The sequence below is a fragment of the Narcine bancroftii genome, chromosome 9 (assembly GCF_036971445.1).
Source record: "Narcine bancroftii isolate sNarBan1 chromosome 9, sNarBan1.hap1, whole genome shotgun sequence".
Lineage (NCBI taxonomy): Eukaryota > Metazoa > Chordata > Chondrichthyes > Torpediniformes > Narcinidae > Narcine > Narcine bancroftii.
Genome location: NC_091477.1, coordinates 29,215,154 through 29,235,330, shown reverse-complemented (window position 1 = coordinate 29,235,330; position 20,177 = coordinate 29,215,154). Strand labels below are relative to the sequence as shown.

Below are 20,177 nucleotides of genomic sequence, written 5' to 3'. Positions count from 1 at the left end.
CCTGTTAGATTTAAGGGTGTAATATATGTTGTTCTGCAGGTTATTTTGGCCTCTCCTTGACAATGTGAGGCCAAGGACTGGTTGGGAGAATTAAAATGGTGGCAACAGTCAACTCTAGTTGGGGCCCACAAATCCTCCAAGTGTTTAGCAAATGAGATGTTCTCATGTGTGTTGGGTCTTGTGCTCGTAGTGGAGACTGATTGGATTTTATTCGATTCATAGAAGTGCTGGAGAAACTCAGCAGGTCCCACAGTGCCCAAAGGAGGCAAAAATTGATAACCTTTGTTTCTGGTCTGAGCCCTTCCTGCATAGAAAGCACCTGCTTTCTATGGACACTGAGACCTGCTGAGTTTCTTCAACACTTTTTGCAGACTTTCTTGTTTTTATTTGGACTGATTGGATTTAACCCATATCCCCATCTGATTCCCCTGTTTCCATCACTTTACCTACTGCTGTATCTTTTTGTGAACAGCTCATATCCATACTTGTTAGATGAATGTCAGTTTTTAATTTTATTGGAGTAACCTTGATGGAGATGACCACATCCAAATGCAGCTCTTCTGTGCTCTTGATGCAATGTAGAATAGTCAATCATGTCTCACATGGAGTTGATAGTTTGCATATTTGAAACTGAGTACCACTATTTATAGAATGCAAACATTAAACTGTTTTTCAAATTTAATCTTCAGGAGTTGAATGATTTGGCCCGTGATCCGCCAGCACAGTGTTCAGCAGGTCCAGTTGGTGATGACAGTAAGTACATTTTGGAAGTTGACCATAAAAACTTTTTTCAAACATCTTGATTTTTTTTGCAGTAACACTAATATATGACTTAAGAATTTTAATTCTTTCTGCAGTGTTCCATTGGCAAGCCACAATAATGGGGCCGGTAAGTACGGTAAATAAAAATCGCAACCTTTAACCTTAAAATGAAGCAGAAACTTGAATAATATATTAAACACATTAAAACTTTTCTTTCAACAGAATGACAGCCCCTATCAGGGTGGTGTATTTTTCTTGACCATTCACTTTCCCACAGATTATCCCTTCAAACCGCCTAAGGCAAGTATTTTTTTATTCGTTTTTTCATGTTATTTTGGATTTTAATATTGAGAGTAACTTCTATGTATGTTTTTCTAGGTTGCATTTACAACCAGAATCTATCATCCAAATATTAACAGTAATGGCAGCATCTGTCTTGATATTTTACGATCACAGTGGTCCCCCGCATTAACTATTTCAAAAGGTATTTGGATTTCTTTTAGAAAAATCTGGTAATGTTAATACATGCTCTTTCAATGAAAACTTCTCAATTGAACAGTTCAGTGGCGGATTAACTACCACACAGGCCCTAGTCTGAACTTTAGTCAGGGCCCCCCTGACCATCCCCACCCCATGGTCCCCACCCATGGTTGAATAGAATAAAGTGAATTTGTTCTATTTATTAGCCTTTGGGCATGATGCCCTCACATATTCTAAATTTATATGCTGGGAATACATCAGTTGGTGTTTGGTTGGAGGAGAAGAGGAAAAACTTCATTAAAATCAAACAAAACTTTACCTTGCAGCATGGCTGGCCGTGCCCCCCAAAATGCCAAACCTTTTGAAACTGAACAGTTCAGTGGCGGATTAACTACCACACAGGCCCTAGTCTGAACTTTAGTCAGGGCCCCCCTGACCATCCCCACCCCATGGTCCCCACCCATGGTTGAATAGTTATTCTGCCCCCCCCCCCCCCCCCCACCCACTTGCAGGCCAAACCTTTGGCGCAAAACTTTGCAAGGACAAAGGGCAGGGCACAGCCCCATGCAGCTGCCTGTAGAATTCCCAGAGCTTGCCCTGGTTCCTTGCGCCCCCACCCCCACAAGCTGGCGGCTGCTCTTTGGGATGCGGATCCCCACCTCTGCATTGATGAGACTCGCACAACCCCCTCCCCTGCCACCATGCAGCTTTGCTCCCACCACTGCCAGTCTGGGTGGTGGAGAACTGCGCCCTTGGCTCCTTCAGCGGAGATGAGGTGCATTCTCTCATAGGGTTTCTGGGTATATCTGGTGGCCATGAAACTGGCCGCTGCGCTGTTTGGTGTTCTGTGATGTTCGCCCCAGTCACTTTTCATTGATTGACAGGTAGCATTGGGACTGGCGGAGCCCGAATTGATAGATGGGACCGAGATCCTGCTGCTGATTGACAGGTGAACGCGGTACTTCCGTGAGCCTTGATTGACGGGTGAACCCAGGACTAATGCAAGCCCATGTTGACAAGTGGTTACATTGGTGTACCAGCGGTTGTGACGGGCCCCCTTACCTTCCAGGCCCTTAGGCTTAAGCCTACTTTGCCTAATGGTTAATCCGTCACTGCTATAAGTATGATAAATCAAGTGACTTACGTTTGATTCTTAATGCATTTCTTAAGCAGATGTAAAGCTGTTCACCTCAAATACCAGTTCTGCAGAATTAATGTTCTGGACAAACTATTTTTGAGTTTTGCTTTGCTCTGTACATTATGGTTCAGAATTGCAGGCCCAGAATTGCACCTTCAAATGTTGCTTTCATTTATTATATAAGTAAAATACATTGGCAGTGCAATAATGAATCCTAGTGTCAATGGTGCATTGTTTTTGCAATTACTTTCAGTGAAATATTGAGACTTGAAAAATGAATTGTATATTTTTGGCTGCAGTCAAACTTATTAGTTATATGACTTTTGTATTTCTATAACATTAATTGTTTCAATGCGTTACACTTTATTGAGTTGGAAACTTCACTTGAGATTTCAAAATTAAGATGGCATTCCATGTGATACTGCAAGTTCAAAGTGCTCTCTTTCAAATGAGAAAACTAAGATTGTCATCTTTCACTTGAGTAGAAACCCTGAGTGATTTATTTCTTCCTACCAACATCAACAAAACTCATTCATATTGCTTTTTGTGGGAACTTGTTTTCTGAATTGCAAATAGTACTTAAGATGAACTTAAGATGCATTTTGCAGCCCAATTATGTAAAAATTAGCTTCATGTAATAGTTGCTTGTGTAAATATTAGTAAACTTTGCATTCCATAAGACAGTATTAAATAGGATGCCTTTCCAATGTAAAAAATCTAACAGTCTCCCTTTATTTCTCTTGAATTTTTATTGTATTTAGTTCATGATTTTTTTAAATTTTTGCAATGCCCAGAGTCTTAAATTACTGTTGTAGGTGAACATTTATTCCTTATTAACAAGTAAGCATAATGTCTGCTCTTGGAGTACACTAGAATATAACCTTTAGGCTTAAATGGGTTGAATATGATCAGTTTAGGCAAACATTGTATTATAAGTTTGTTTTAAATGAAACTACTGGTAACATGACAACTTTATAAAGGCTGATCAACTTGCTGTATTCCTGGAAATTTAAAGACTCCTCTCAGTTACCTTTTGCTAAATAATAGTGGTACAAAACATATACAATTGAGCTCCTCTCCTTGGTTATTGATGACTGAGATTAATCTTTTGATTCCTATATATTAGAAGGAAAAAATACAGAAGCACATGCCATCATAAATAGTGATTTGATTGATCTTTTCCACCTTAGAAGCTGTGCAACCATGGCAACCTGTTGTAAGGTCTATATTTTGACCAGGAATGTTATGTACTTGGAACATTTAAAGAAACTAAATGTAAAGTTAAAGAGCAAATGTTACTGGTGACAAAATCTATCTTTAGCCCCATGAAATGTCAATTTCAATTTAAACATGTTTGTTTTACAAGTTTTCACTGAAGATGATCTATTTATGGAGTCTTGGGTTTTTTTTACAAATGAATTTCAGGCCACTCTCCAGAGGCACTTGAATGCTATCATTACATTTTCCTTCAACTTTATTCATGAATAGCATCTTGTAAATTAAATTTTAAGAGCTTCATTTTGTGAATAATGTCACTGGCTTTCAGTGATTAAGATTCCTTTAATGTTCAAAAAGATTTTGAAGTGCTGGAAATACTTCGGACAGTATTCAAATTGATAAGATAAATTAGAATGAAGTTCAAAATGAGCAGCGGTTGCAGAAGAATTAAATAACTAGTGTGGTGAACTAATTAAAATTAAAACAAATTAAACAAAAACTCAGTAATGAGTCGAGACCAGCCACACTCAAAGAGGGTCATATGTGCCCCTCCAAACACATTTAAGGGGGCCATGAACTGAAGTCATAAAATATTTTTTGGTTTTTTTTATGTAGTCAGTGGGAGAGACATAGAAGAAACCAACCAAACTTGACTGCTTCACAGGGGAGGGGACCCATAAGCTTCGAGCAGTCTTAAGGCAGCAATAGCCAAAAAAGGTTGATTATGGCTGGCCAAGAAAAAGTGTATCAAAATACTATAAAGGCAATGTTGGCACTTTCTCTTTGCACCCATTTTTCTCCAACAACCAATGGTTGAGTTCTGAAGTTGCTAAATTCCATGTTGATTCTAGGTTAATGTTAAGCTACACTTCATAATGTCTTGGTAAAGTAAGGTAGAGTTAAATTACTGTATTTGTACTCTTAGTAAGTTAGTTGTGGGCTGGATACAAGGTCACACACAGGTCACAGCACATTGCAATAAAAGAGTTCGGTTGATGCTTCAGGGGGGAAAGCAAAACCATAAAAATGAAGTGTTCATAATTGAAACTCAAGTATCAGGTGTGGTTCTTAAAAGTAATTTTTATGTACAATCAGCATTATGTTGGTAGCTATTCCAAACCTCGAGTATCATTTGAAATGACCTGTGTAGACTTTCCAGAACCAAACCACAGAGAGCCATTTTGAATCAGAAGACTGAAGAAACACTCAATATCCTGGAAAGAGAGGGAGGTGCTGTTCTGTAGTGTCTTATCCTTATAAGAGATACACAACATAACTGGCTTTTATATAAGTAAGACAACTTTGGACTACTCTTTTAAGAGAGGCAGCTTCATTTGCCCAGAAGGTAGTCACTCCTGTTGAAGAAATAACTCATTGTGAAGATCACAGTTCCACAACTTTAACAAGATGGGGGGAAACTTGTGAAAATACTTGTGAAGAATATCTCTCTGAAACACAGCTCATCAAGAGACATGTGAGTTTAAAAAGATCTGATGTTTAAAAGTGCTTAATAATAGCTTCTGAACCACAATTTCAAAAGATCAAGAAGTTCAAGAAGTTTGAAACTGGACTTTAATATTGACTTTTCAGTCTCAAGTTTAAATTGAAATTGTTTTTGACTTTCTCACGCACTCACACTTGGTCAAAGTCTGCATAAATTGCAGATGATTGTTTTAAACCCACAAAATTAAGTGTGGGCCAAGTGAAACTTTCCAAATGAGATTTCAAGTTGAGACAGAAGGAGTTAGAAATGCATAAAATTGAGAGAGAGAAAAAAAATAAATCTGAAGGGGAAACTTAGATCTGAGGAAACAAGAACAGATAAGTTGGTCATTGATGAAACAGAGACATATTTAGATATATATCCAGCGTGTGCAGTAACAAGGGTGATGGAGAAAAAGCTTGCCAGTGATGTATAAAATGATTTAAAAGGGTTGGAAGTCTAATAGTGAAGAGCAGCTGGAAAAAGATTTGTCACAATGCAGAGCAAAACTGATAGAAAAAGGAAGTGAAGATATTGATCTTGCTGAAGTTAGGGATAAAGCACTCTGAGGAAATTAAAGTGCCAGTTGGTTAGTATTTTAATGAGGGTTATTAATGAGAAAATGGAGGTCGTGTGAGATTCCTGCTAATCAAGAATGGGCAGTTGTTCATCAGGTTGTTCCTAAAGTCTATAGAGATGAGATTTTAAACATAGCCTATAGCACACCCTTAGGTTGAAACCTTGGGGTAAAGAAACCCTTTTATTGGCCTAAGTTAAGAAAAGATGTTGGAGATTTTGTAGGACCTGTCACACTTGTCAAGTTGTGGGGAAACATCAGAATCCATCTGTTGCACCTTTAAACCTATTCCTGTTTCTGGGAAACCTTTTTCTAAAATTATTGTGTTGGTCCATTACCCAAAGCAAAAGTTGGAAATTAATATTTGTTGACTATTACGTGTACACCTTCCAGGTTTCCTGAAGCAATACCACTCAGGAATGTTAAACAAAATCTGTCTGGGCCTCTGGTGAAATTTTTACACTTTGTTTGGATTGTCTTAAAGATCACGGAAGTAATTTTATATCCAGTGCATTTTAGCAGTTAGTTTATAAATTGAGAGCTAAATAAATTAACATCGCCATTTTATTCAGAATCTCGGGGACCTTTGGAGAGGTTCCATTCAACTTTAAAAATATCGGAGAGGGAAAACGTCACACAATGAGTCTGGATATGGGAATCTGGCTTTTCTGAAAAAAATTTTTATTTAAAAAGTGGGGGTGAAATATAGAGTCAAGAATTAAAGTATAAAGAAGTGTACAAGAATTGAAAGAACAAATATTAATGCCTCCTAAGAAGAAAAAGAACACCAGTGGAATATCAAGAATGTTACAGCAAAAACAAGATCAAGAAGGAAGGCAGACCTTACAAATGGATCTGGGTGCTGTAATGAAAGTTTCTACCTGTTTGAGGGATCCAAAAGTGGACAAGCAGCGAACTGCAGCACCATTACTGCTACAACGATGGAGGAATGATGAAAAGGAGCAAGACTCATAACTGCGCTTGTGTGAGAAGTTACACATGCAGATCAAAAGAGATCGAAGGTATCACAAAGGAAGGCAATCTCTTTCAATAACTGCCTTCTGAAGGTGAATATCTTGTTGGACTTCAATCCAGCAAAGATGAAGAGGGACAAGAACAGATTCTACAGGAATAAGAAATTGAAGAAGATCTAGAGGATGTATTAAAGTTCAGAGCAGAATTGAAATTCAGAGCAAGTCCTGAAACATTAAAAAGTCAGGAGAAAACTAAGATATGAATTGTAAACAGAATGCAAAAAAAAAATTGAAGTTAGTTAAAAATGTGGAGTTTTGTGTAGTAGTGGTGCAAGATAGAATGGGGGAAATGGAAAACACCACTGATGCAATTGTTGTTGAAAATAAATGATTACTTGAGAAAGTGGACATTAGAGAATTTTAGTAGCAGGGACAATATCAAGATTGCTGGTCTTAAAGAAGGTGATGAAGGAGATGATATGATGACCTTCATCATTGGATTCCACAATCTTGGACAAGATCAATTTCAAGGAGATATTGAAATAGAAAGGGCGCAGAGAGTGTTAAGACCTCAGCCACCATTTGATCAAATGTCACGACCCATATTGATAAAACTTCCTTCGCTATCGTTTTGAAAAAGGTGTTAGAACTTGCAGCAAAGCAAGCCAACAAGAGAAGGGGACCATTGAAATACAATGAAAGTAGTTTTATCTATCCTGATAATTAGTTTTGAATTGTTGAAAAAGGAAAGAATTTAACCTGGTGATAAATACTTTTTGGAAGAAAGGTCACAGATTTATTTTACGACATGCAGCAATTCTCAATATTTTTATTCAAGGAGATCCTGAGAGGGTGCAGGACATTGCGGATACTCTGCCAATTATTCATTGAGAGGCTGAACAAAGAGCAGAACAAGTGGGAGTTTGTAATCTTCTTGGATTTAGTTGTACTCTTGTCTATTAGATATGAACTGACATCTTTGTGTGTGTATGGCTTTGGCCACTACTCGTGGGGTTGGGAGGGGGGTTAATGTTGTTGCATATTAGTTTAGCCACATTAGTTGGAGGGGTAAATTACTATTTTTTCTTTTTTTTTCTTTTTTAATGTTTCTTTCCTCTCTCTTGTTACCTGGATTGGTTAGATGTAAATACCTTGTTACAACTCTTAGACTAGAGTTGGTGTGCTAAGGAGTTGAGAGGAGGGAGATAAAGGGGAGATGTTTCTTTATGGAAGATGAATAATACATTCATGAAAAAATTATTGCATGTTCGAAGTTTAAATATTAATGGATTGAACAGCACGGTGAAGAAAAAAAGGGTATTAATGCATATCAAGAAAATAGTAATAGTAGATGTAGCCTTTTACAGGAAACTCGTTTAATTGAAAAAGAAAATCAGAAGTTAAAAAGGGACTGGGTAGAACATGTTGTAGCCTCTTCATTTAATTCAAAAGCAAGAGGTATAGCTATATTGATAAATAAGAAACTTTCAATTAAAATACAAAATGTAGTCTCTGACCCTGCAGGAAGATACGTTATGATTCATTGTCAATTTTTTTTTCAGAATACTGGACTTTTATGAATATATATCCACCCAATGTAGATGCCGAAAGGCTTATCCAGAGTCTTGATTTTTTTTGTTTAGACTCAGTTTTAGATAGTTCTACCAGAGTTGTACTGCAGACTAAAGCAGCTCATGCAACATTATCATTGATAAAAGATTTAAATTTAATATGTGCTTAGAGAAGATTCCATCTGAGAGACAGAGATTACTCATGATTCTTATTCTAGAATCAATTTATTGGTATCTGCACAGCTTCAGGGTAGAATCCAACCAACAAGCAGAATATAAAGCAAGAATTTTATCTGATCATTCTTCTCTTGATGGCAATAACAATGGTGGATGGAGAAGAATCAGTTTATAGGTGTAGCTTTAATTCTACATAATTAAAAAGGAAAGATTTTTTGAATTTATTAAGAGATTTTCTTTGAAACTAATTCTAACTCTGTTATAAATAAATTTATCTTATGGGATGAGATGAAGACGTATTTACATGGCCAAGTAATAAGTTACACTTCAAAAATTAAGGAAGATTATATGAAGGAAATAGAACATTTTGAGATGGGCATAACAGGTTTGGAAAAGGAGTTACAGGGGCAAGTTAGTTAGGACAAACTAAGATCTCATTAATAAAATAATTTCAATATAATACTTTACAAACATACAGAATAGAGAAAGTGATAATGAGAACAAAACAGACATTATGAATTGGGTGCAAGAGCACTTAAGGTTCTTGGCAGTTAAACAACAGTTATCGAGAACAATTATTACAAATAATGATTTATGTGCTTTCCTATAAACCTCAAGAAATCAATGAAAAATTTCAACCATTTTATGCAAAATTATACCAGTTGGAATCTGTGAAAGATGACAATAAAATAGATACTTCACTCTAGAGGTTAGGGAAGCATTGAGTTCTTTACAAAGTAATAAATCTGTGGCAGAGGATGGCTTCCCATCTGCACCTTATAGAGTTAAAAAAAATTTATTGGTTCCCAGACAGGCAGAGGAATCGCATTCTTTACCTGAATGTTTTAAAACAGCAATAATAACTGTGATTCCAAAAAAAAGATCTATTAAAGTAATTTTCTTATCTTTATTAAATGTTGATTGTAAAATATTAGCAAAATATTTACCAAAGTTAGTAAATATGGATCAAACTGGTTTTGTTAAGAAAAGAAAGTCGGCAGATAATGTTACTACATTATAAAGTATCATTCATTTAGCACAGAAAAGAGGGGATTGAAGTGTAGCAGTGGCTTGAGATATGGAAAAGGCATTTGATAGATTAGAATAGGATTTCTTATTTAAAGCTTGAAAAATACAATCTGGGACAAATATGTATAAATTGGATTAAAGCCTTGTATAATGGACTGAGGGCTAAAGTAGTAACAAATGGCCATTTCTGATTCTTTTCAATTAATGAGATCTAATAGACAAGGATGTCTATTTTAGCAATAGAACAGTTATTGAAACTGTTGGGTTGGATGCAGAAATTGAAGGGTTCAGATTGGTAGAAAGACCGAATTAATTTATTTGCAGATGCTAAAATTTATTTGAACTGGAAAATTCATTACATAAATTGAAAGAATATGGTATAGTGTCTGGCTATCAAGTGAATTTGGAGTAAAGTGAGATTATGTCTCTTACTTGGGGAGATTATATGTAGTGTAAAATAAATACCCAATTTAAATTGCCAAAGAATAGAATAAAATATCTAAAGATTTGAACAAATAATTTAAATAACATTTAATTTGAAATACAATCCTTAGGAAAATTGACTTTTTTTTTAAAAAAGGATGGTTACAATCATTGTTTGTGATTTGTCCCACAAGTTTTTTTCAAGTACTAAATAAATAGAAAATTTAACACAGAAATTTGAATTGGGAGGGTGACAACTTCAAATTTTAAAAATTAATGTATAGCTTCACAAGATTTCTCATTTTTGAGGAAGGAGAGAAAGCAGCATGGAATAAAATAGAGATGGATAAAATAGGAGAGGCGATATATGAAGATTTTATTTATAAATGGGACACGGAATTAATAACTGGAGATTGGCATACACCATTGCTGAAACATTTGATTACAGTATGGGATAAAATGTTGAAATGGGAATGAGGAATAATGTAATTCATAAAATGCCATTGACACAGAATAGACTTGTACTATTTGCAATGAATAATTAGTTGTTTGATATTTGGTTTTCTAAAGGAATTAAGAAAATAATAGGTTGCTTGGAAAAGGAAAAAATTCATAACATTACATTTGATCTGTATGTGATACAGAATAATACAATATTTTATCAAATGCATATTTACGTGATAAATTAGGTTCAACAATGTTATTGCCTGAAAGGAGTGAGATGGACATTTTAATTGGTAATAAATCTGGTTTTTTTTTATTACTTTGGCTATGTCTGCATTATTGCAAAAAGGAATGCGAAAAGAGGGAAGGTAGAGAATTGGCTAGAACTTTGTCATGATAGCATGACAAATGTAATGTTCGATACCGATTAGTACAGCATAATTTCTTACAACAGTTGCATCTTAACCCACTGATTGAAATCAGATGTATCATAAGTGTTTTAGGTATAATCAAGAGATAGGTACTTACACTCCACATGGTAATGTTCAAAATTAAGATTGTTTTGGATAGAGCTACAAGCATTTATAGAATGGGTTATGGGAGCTAAATTTCCTCAAGATCCTATGCTTTTACTGTTAGGTAATGCTTCTGGGATAAGACCAAAAATAAAATTTAATTTTTTTCAAAAAGAATTTGTGAAAATTGCATTAGCAGTTGCAAGAAAATGTATAGCAGTACCATGGAAATTGGATTCACATTTGGGATTGGATAGATGGTATTTGTAGCTGTATTCCTCTCGAAGATTACATATAATTTAAGAAATAGATATGATTCCTTCTTGAAGATTTGGTGTCCATATTTACAAATTGTAGGTGTTAATTTATAAAAGTTAACCCCTAGACCTCTGAGAACCTTGTCAGCTCATTGGAGTTGATTAATTAGTACATGATTAAAATGTCACAGTATAAGTGTATGAAAATTTTAATAACTAGGTTTGTTCCATCTTTATTTTCTTCTCAGTTTTCTTACCTTTCTACTTTTTTTTCTTTTTGGGCTTTTTTCAGGGGGAGGGGTAGAAGGGATATGGGGGGAACTATACATGTATTATAACTGTGGTATATGATTGCTAAATTCTGAATTTGGAATAATATATATAGAATTTGAATAAAATATTTTTAAAAACCCTAAAACTATGTTAAGGATTTGTGAGAATGAGAAGGACTGGGATGAAGGTGTTCATTTACTTTTGTTTGCAGGAAGGGAATCAGTATAAGAATCATTAGGTTTTGGTCCTTTTGTGTTGCTATTTGGACATGAAGTTAGAGGACCTTTAATGTTGTTGGAAGAACAGTGGGTTAATGAGGTTGATTTGTTGAATTTTGTTTTTATAGTTTAAAGATTGTTGAGTAAAAGTGTAGATGGCTGAGGAGAATTTTAAAGTGGCTCAAGATGAAATGAAAGTCTGAGGTGACAGAAAAGCAAGAAATAAAATTTTTAAACCAGAGGATAGTGTGTTCATTCTTTTCTCAATAAATTCTAATCCTCTTAGAGAAAAATTTTCAGGGGCTTGTGAGATAGAATCTAAGTTAAATGAAGTTAACATTGTTAACTTCTGAAGCGTAAAAGTTAACATGTTAAAACCTTGTTTTGTGAATGTTAGCCAGAAACCTTCACCTGAGGTCTTTATTGTGAATAAAACTGAGAGTTAAGGATCATGAAACAATACTAGCTGTTTCTTGTGAGTAATTTTAAAGATAAATTGTTTGATAAACTTTTGAAAGCCAATCTTGCTGTTAATTTGGCTGAATGAATTTTGTCATGCTAAGGAGACTTATCTTGGTTATGTTATTGCCAAAGGAAAATTGGAGCCTGTTCAGGTTCAGATAATTTCTGAATTTCCCATACCCATTGGTAAGCTGTTAGATTTTTAGGAATATTGTAGGAAATTCTGTTTTTAAAAAAAAAATAAAAGAAAAGAACAACTGCTGGCATTGCTCTTCCCCCTGGCTAATCTTTTGAAGAGTGAAAAGTTTATTTGGAGAGCCATAGACCTATTAAATTACAAACCTGTGCTTGGATCACTTTTGAGGGGCGGGGTGGAAAATGATATTGAACATACAGTGGCTTATGTAAGAAATTCAATCAATGCCAAAAGAATATTTCTACTATTGCAAAAGAATTCTCTTGTATTAGCTCTGCAACATTTTAAGTGTATTTTTGCATTTCTATGGGACCAATCATTGTTTACACTGACCATAATCCATTGGTATTTGAGTAAAATTAAAAATAAGTATAGACAATTATTGAACTAGAGTTTAATTTTGCAAGAATATGGCTTGGTTATAACTCATATTAGAGACATTTAAGTAGTCCAATCAATTATTTTTCCCTTCAAGTGGATGAACTCACATTTACCAACATGGTACTGCCTGCTTTATCTATATCTCTCCTCTATGTATTGGTAATTTCTATTTGGTGCCATCAGAGAACTTTGATATAGTGCACTTGCTCCCGTTCTCCAAATGATTGATGTACTGTATATTGTGAACATTTGCAGATGCAGCTTCCCACTTACCGCAATCAAGGAGGGAAGCATCCATTTATTTGACTTGTATTTGTTATTGTATTCATGCTAATATATTACCCTGAACTTTGCATATAATCTTGTGCGGCATCTTACAAATACCTGGAAATCTAAGTATACCAAGTCCCTCTGCTTGCTTTACCCACTGCACTTGTATCCTCAAAGAAAAGACAAGTAAATTAGTTAAACATGACCTACCCTTCTTGAGTTCATACTTTCTATCCAGATATCTTGCTTTTTCTCCCTTTAATGATGGCTGCAAGCATTTTCCTAATATAGTTCATGAAGGGAACATCTTGATGGAGTGTCTGGTTGGGCCTAAGACACTGCTTTGAGATTTACTGTAGTGATATTCTGGAACTTGAGCAACAGATCTTCAGCATCCACAGCAATTTTTTTGTACACTACATGACTTTTAACAAGTGGTGTGTTTTCCCTTTACTAATTAACTTTAAATAGGGTTATTTCAGGCAAACATAACCTTGATTATAGATAAGCTGAAGAAGGGAGATATTATCCATGAAATTTTCCCAATTAAGCCCCTAAAAATCTAGCATATTTCACGATCATAAATCTTTATTCCATTAAATGTAATTTTTGTCCTCTGCCTTGAGCATTGTAGGTTCTACTCTGAACTTGCTTCATGTCATTGTTTCATATCCAAACTAAGTTATTAAGAATAATACCTGGGGGGGGGGGGGGCATGTGTGATGGCATAAGCGAGAGACGTGAGTGGACATCTCTCCTGACAGATTAAAGAAAGGCCAGTTTTGAAATACCCATCTAACAGTCTAAAAGTTTTATGAAAGCATTACAGGAAGTACAAATAATTATGAAGAAAACTAAAGGTCATAAGATGAAGAGACTGATTTTAAAACAGCCGGTAAGTTTGGAAGAAGTGAGGCTTACCTCAGAGCTGGATCCGGGAGATTCAAGTCATGCTCCTCTTCGCCCCCAGTGACAACACGTAACTCCGAGAGTGACACCAGCGCTGCAGAGCTCCGGGCAAGATGGCACTGACATCAAGTGATGCTCTTCCACTGAAGTTGAAGTAGCATGTGCACTAAGGGCATTTTTCTTCCCACATGGGGGTGGGGCTGATGCTTGCCAGCCCATTGACCTAAAACCTTTGGTTGGGGGGATCAAAAGAGTAACTGTAGTGGAAGCTGAAGAACTGGGGGAAGGAGTGCAACAGTGGTTGGAGCTGAAAGCTCAGAGGAAGAACTGGAATTTAGTGAGGAAAAAGTGTTTGCAGCTCATGGTAGGCCTGTAGCTAAATGTAAAGACTATTGAAGAACAATTTCAAGCAATGCCTCAACCGATTTCTTTGGGTTTTAAATCTGAATAACAAGCTTTCTAATGTTATGGAAGATATAGCAATTATTAAAGCTGATGTTGCAAAAGATGCTAAAGTAATAGATAAAGTACAAGTGAAGGTTAAGAAGATGGAAGACAAGCTGGAGGATTGTTTGTGATCTCAATCAAGGTCAGCAGAAGTTGAATACTTCTGATTCTTTCATTGGATGGAGAATAGAGAAAAATGATTTATTGAAGCAAATTGATTCTTTGGAGAATCAGAGCCGGAGGAATAATGTGAAGATGGTGGAACTTCTGGAAGATTTTGAAGCGTCTAAGCTTGTAAAATGTTTTCAAAAATGGATGGCAGAGATTTTAGGATCAAATTTGTTTCCAGATGGGTTGGAATTGGAGAGAGCCCACAGAACGATTAGAAGGAAACTGCTGCCTGGTCAATAGTCTTTGTCTGTTTTGGTGAGGTGTTTACGCTATCAAGACAGATCACTTGTATTAAGATTGGCAGTTCAAAATGACTGACAACATGGAGGCCCGTTGATGACTCAGAATAGAAGTGTTCTTTTATGTGGACCTTGGTCAAAATATTAAGACATAAAGAATTTAATTGGCAAAAGCGGTCCTCTGACAGAAAGGCTATAAATTTGGTTTCAGATTTCCTGAAGTTTTGAAGGTTTTCCATGGGGAACATGAATCTCATTTTTTTGATGGAAATGCATCGATTTCTGCTAATTCTTTACCTGATCTTAAAAAGGGTCAGTCTTCGTCTTCTCAGATGCAAAAATCAAATGGAATTTTCAGAGAAGGATAATGGGGTGCAGAATGAGAAAGAAAAAAAGCACGAAGACTGGAAGGATGAGATGCAAAAGAAGGAATGTAATTACTCTGAAGAGATGTCTATTGATGAGGAGCAAGTGAATAAAAACTTAGAAGAAGCATCATATTTTAACTTTTTGTTTATACTCTTTTGCTATTTCTGTTTGGGAGCGATGGAAAATCTCATTGTATCTCAAATCGAAACCGTTAGCCACTTAGTGGCTTAGCCTGCTACTCGTGTCATAGAGGGGGTAGTACATTAAGTACTTTGCAGGGTTCGGAGGGAGGTTTTTTGTTTTGGGGATTTTTTCTTTCTTTTCACTTTGTTGAGATGTGGATTAATTTGAGTATGTTCTATGTGGATGGGGATCCTGCTACACAGGTTAGGATGGTTGTGAAATAAGATGGCTAATTTAAAGTTTACTATGTTTAATGTGAATGGGCTCAATAATCCGATTAAAAAGAAAGTGTTATCTTGTATTAAGAATAATACCTTGGTTTATAATTTTGTTATTAACAAGCAAAATATTTTTGAATCCTGCAGTGTTTTTGAAACTAATTGAAATGATCCAGCAAACACCCCCAGAATCTTAATCCGTAGTTCTCTAAGCATCCCACTTCATAATGTCACCAATTTTATGCTACCATTTTTTTCCCACCTCATTCAACATGTGGGTATCCTTTCATTAAATTCAGTTCCTCTTGGTAATCCCCTGCTCTCCCAGGCTATTTTCTTTTTGAACCCAACAATTTGATCTCCATTTGTATTTCTATTTTTTCCCTCTGTCTTGTGCACTGCCCTTTATTTTGTACGTTCTGTACTTCTCATTTCAGACTGACATGCCACAAACTTCCCATTTCTATTTACTGACGTTCTTTCTCTTTTCTGTTGTGGTAATATTATCACTCACCATGTCTCTTCCCATCCCCAATCTCCTCACAAACTTCCCTTTTGAAGAGATCTTTTGCTTGATTACATTTTGGCCTACTCTTTGACTACAAGGCCTTAATCCCTTGGCTCATTGAAATTGATTTTTTACAAAATTCTAGACTTGGTGTTGAAATTCAGCCAGCAGGTTTTGGAAAGGAAGCAATACATACTGAAACGAGAAACAATTGGTGTTCAGAATGTGAAGAAAAATAACATTTATTCTATTTTTAAAAGTATAGTCAGGTGTTAAACCACTAAATGCTTTGTTACAGATAGATTGAGGTGAGGCTATTAAGGGTACTCTTAATTTTGAAAAGTAAAGGTTGGTAAATGAAAATAGAATTAGTAATTAGCTTCAACTGAGCTAACAAGGCATCGAACTGCAAATATATAACCATATAACCATTTACGGAGCGGAAACAGGCCATATTGGCCTTTCGAGTCCGCACCGGTTCACTGATTTTGTGCGCCTTCTTCAGGCATTGGTCCCGGTAGATCTTCATTCAATAACGATGGGCGAATTCAATGCAGGTGGAATCTTATTGAAATTGAAAGCAAGATTGTTGTCCTGGCACCACACAACCAGATTCTTGATCTCCATCCTGCTTTCTGACTCATAGTTTCCAATGGTGGTGTTATCAGCATTGCACTGGGGCCAAACTTGTATAGGGAGAGGGAACAGAACCGGGGACAAAGCACATGGTCTTAAGGTGTCTGATGGTCAACGAGCAGGTGACATGGTTTGCATGTTAAATTCCATTTGAAATTAAACCATGATTCCTCAGAATGAATAGACTTCAGTCTCTACCGTCTTTTAAAATAGTTGATGACCTCGTAGTTTTACACATTACATTTCACTCGTCTGTCTCTATCCCTGCATTGTCCACAATCCATACACCATCCTACTATGAATCAAATGTCCCTGTACTTCAACTTTTGTCAATTGAGGCAGCAGAGATGGCCAGATTTGATTACTATTCCAGCAATTGGATTATTGAATTGCATTCAGTTTTTCTTGCAATTTGTTTCTTTTCTTTTTAAAATATTTTTTATTGATTTTAATGAAGAGCTTATAATAATAATAATGATAAAATTAGATGAATAGTTGCACATAATTAATAAAATAAACAAAAATTGTAAAATGTATCAATAATTTGTCATCCAGAGTATTTTTAAAAGGAACTAATAATTTTTTTTAAAGTAAAAGGAAAAGATAAAAAAGAAAGAAACAAAACAAAGAAAAAAGCCTCAGTACTCCTCCCTAATAATGTTGTCAGGTGCTATCTATATATGATTAGCATGAAAAGAAAAATGAGGGGAGGAACAGGGAAAATACACGTCAGAAAATTCAATTACATTGAAATGAAATTATAAAATAAAGTGAGTCATAAATGACCACCACAGTGTCTTAAATCTTGTATTTTAATTATTAACAGAATAACAAATCTTTTCCATATTCAAACATGATGTCACACAACCATTGATCATGAATAGGTAGGGCAGCATCCTTCCATTCAAGTAAATTCACACATCTCGCCAAAAGAGAGAGCACGACTCTGAACCGGAGGCGAAGAATAATCATTCCCTCCCACTGTACCAGATAGGTCCACCAAAGGATTTGGTACCAAATGTATAAAAATTGTAAACCAAGTGTGGTAAAACCTTTCCAGTATTTTTCTAGACTAGGACAAGTCCAGAACATGAATTAATGACATGTCTCCATTCTTACACCTCTCACAACAGGGACTCGTATTAGAGTAAAAGCAAGACAATTTTACCATGCAATTTTAGTTTACTTTTGGATTGAAATCTATTCATTTCTCAATTCTATTAGTATAAAATGCAGTTATAAACACATTGTCCTGTGGCTTCAGGTTAAATAATGCCTAACCATTTGTTGTTGGATGTTATGGTGCTTCTTGTAACTTGGCCATGGATGATGATGATATGAACTTTTTTTATATTTTAACTTTATTTCAGTTCTTTTGTCCATCTGTTCACTGTTATGTGATCCAAATCCAGATGATCCCTTAGTGCCTGAGATTGCACGCATCTACAAAACAGATAGAGAAAAGTAAGTACACGATTTAAACATTTATGTTCTATATCAGGGCCCCCAAACCTTTTGGACTGTTGACCCCTTCATGGAATCCTTGATCCCTCATTGACACCCCTGTTGATATTCTTTGTATGTTTGGGATGGTGGGGGGGGTGGGGGGGAGTATAGAGGAGTTCCTCCAGGCCAGCTCTGCCCCCTGACATGCATAGAACGTGCACCTTTCTTCTCTGTCCACCCTCCTTCGTCCTGTTCTCTCTCAACTTAAAAGGCTGAAGCCGAATACATGGCAGCCACTAAGGACAGCTCTCGAGAGGTGACCACCCCTGCCATAGGTGCTATTTTCTGTAGATGTACGCCTGGTTACAACAGTAATGGCTGCTCCCCGAGCAAATAATGACCCCTTGGATAGACCTATCAACCCCCAGGGGGTCAATATCAACTATTTTGGAGACCTTTGCACTATATATTACCCGTGCAAAGTAGTTTTGATGATGCAGAATTTGCAGAGATATTGTATGTCCATTAATCACACTGTATCTAATTGTTAAAGTTTGTGTATTTGAACTTTTTGACCCATTGTGTATTGGAAATTTGACTAAATTCAGTGATACTTTGCATCATTTTCATAATTACACAGCATCCAAATCGTCCATTCAGCCCACCATATCAATGTTAATCAAATGGCACCCATCCCTTTCATGCTTTTCGACTGCCAGCTTTAGCAAATCTTTTTCTTTTATCCCTACTACTTGTGAATCCGAATCTCACTTGCTTGTTGAAACACAATCACAATTGGAGAGTGTGGAGCATTTCTAGGTTACACCTGCAAGAGTTTGCATTTATGGTTTTAAATGGTAAATTCTAAAATACATTGGAAATATAAACAATTGGCTTAAGAAACTCTTGATGAATGGATGCAGAAAAATGTCTATTCCATGTGGTGCCATTTTATTAAATGTTAAACATGAAGTATTTTCATATTTTTACTTCGTCTTTCTCTTTTACTTCTAGGTACAACAGAATAGCTCGGGAATGGACTCAGAAGTATGCAATGTGATTACATTAAAACGTTGACGAACCTCTTAAAATACAGCTGGGGGAACTTGCAAAACAATTTTTTTTGGTTTCCATTTGACTGCTTTCTTTGAGCCCACGCCTATTTCCCCTGTGCACATGTTCACCTGATCCAGCAGTGCTGCGTTGTTTTGTGTACATATTTGGAACAGCTGATAGAAATGCCCCTCACAATTGTTTGAAAATCTGACTACTTACCAAACAAGTGTTAATGCCCAGTTCTTTAATCATAACTTTTTTGTGAGACTAAAAGCATTCCTAGTAATTGTAGCAAGATTGTTTAAAAATTCAGGGTTTAAGTGCTTCCGTGGATGGGAACTTTCCCTTTTATAAATGTATGTTGGAATTCTTTTAAACTCATAATGGTTATGAATAATAGAATGAATAATTTGTTTAAATGTTTTTCAGTTTTTATGTGAAAAAATGCAAGTCTACATTTCAGTTAAAAATTGGGATGGAAAGTTGACAGTATTCTTGTGTCCTATAACATTTCAATTGTCTCCCCCAACAGTTAAATGGATTGGAGTTATTAGGTAGCCAATCATTCAATTTTCCTATACCTTTTGGTTTATATTTGGCTTGCAGTGAATGACTCGCTAATAACTCTAAAAAATTAAAAAAATTTTTTTGTTTTTGTTAACTAATCTTAGCCTCACCTGGATGTAAGGATAAAAATTCATGACTGAACTGTGTATATTTAATGACCCAAAGGCTCTCCTGGAGCTTGTATGTTCAAAATGATTAATCTGTGTAATAAACTGATTACTAAAGTCATTAAGTATTTCTCTGAACAGGGTACAAGACAAATCGAACATAACCACGCTGTAAGCCTGCTGGCAATATTGAGCATCTTGAAAAGCATCTGGCAGCTGAGATTGTGTCCAAATTTGTGTTTTAAGATTGTTTGCAGTACCTAGCTTGCTAGGAACCCCTAATTGTACTTTGATAATTACATAATCAAGATTTGTATCTCAACAGCTATAAGTTGCTATCTGAGATAGTTTATTTTGAGTTGTTAGTTAGCTTATTAAATTTGTCATTGGATCTTTCCATCATACTAATTCATTTTTCTTTGGAAGATTGCATAACAGATGGTATATTAGGTCTCACTGCCTGACACTTGCAT

General features: G+C 35.8%; 1 protein-coding gene across 4 annotated transcripts in view; it reads left to right on the top strand.

Moving 5' to 3' along the window:
* ube2d2 (ubiquitin-conjugating enzyme E2D 2 (UBC4/5 homolog, yeast)) overlaps window positions 1–19,825 on the top strand; it is a 47,136-nt gene extending 27,311 nt beyond the window's left edge. For 2 of the 4 annotated variants that reach the window (XM_069898646.1, XM_069898648.1), the window contains 6 exons: window positions 690–753; window positions 858–889; window positions 985–1,062; window positions 1,141–1,246; window positions 17,899–17,992; window positions 18,989–19,825. In XM_069898646.1, coding sequence (XP_069754747.1) covers window positions 690–753; window positions 858–889; window positions 985–1,062; window positions 1,141–1,246; window positions 17,899–17,992; window positions 18,989–19,034 — 420 coding nt within the window. In that variant the 3' untranslated portion in view covers window positions 19,035–19,825. Of the gene's footprint in view, window positions 1–689; window positions 754–837; window positions 890–984; window positions 1,063–1,140; window positions 1,247–2,126; window positions 3,102–17,898; window positions 17,993–18,988 lie in introns of those variants that run through there. The other 2 variants (XM_069898650.1, XM_069898647.1) reach the window with 2 other exon arrangements.
* Window positions 19,826–20,177: the final 352 nt, after the last annotated feature.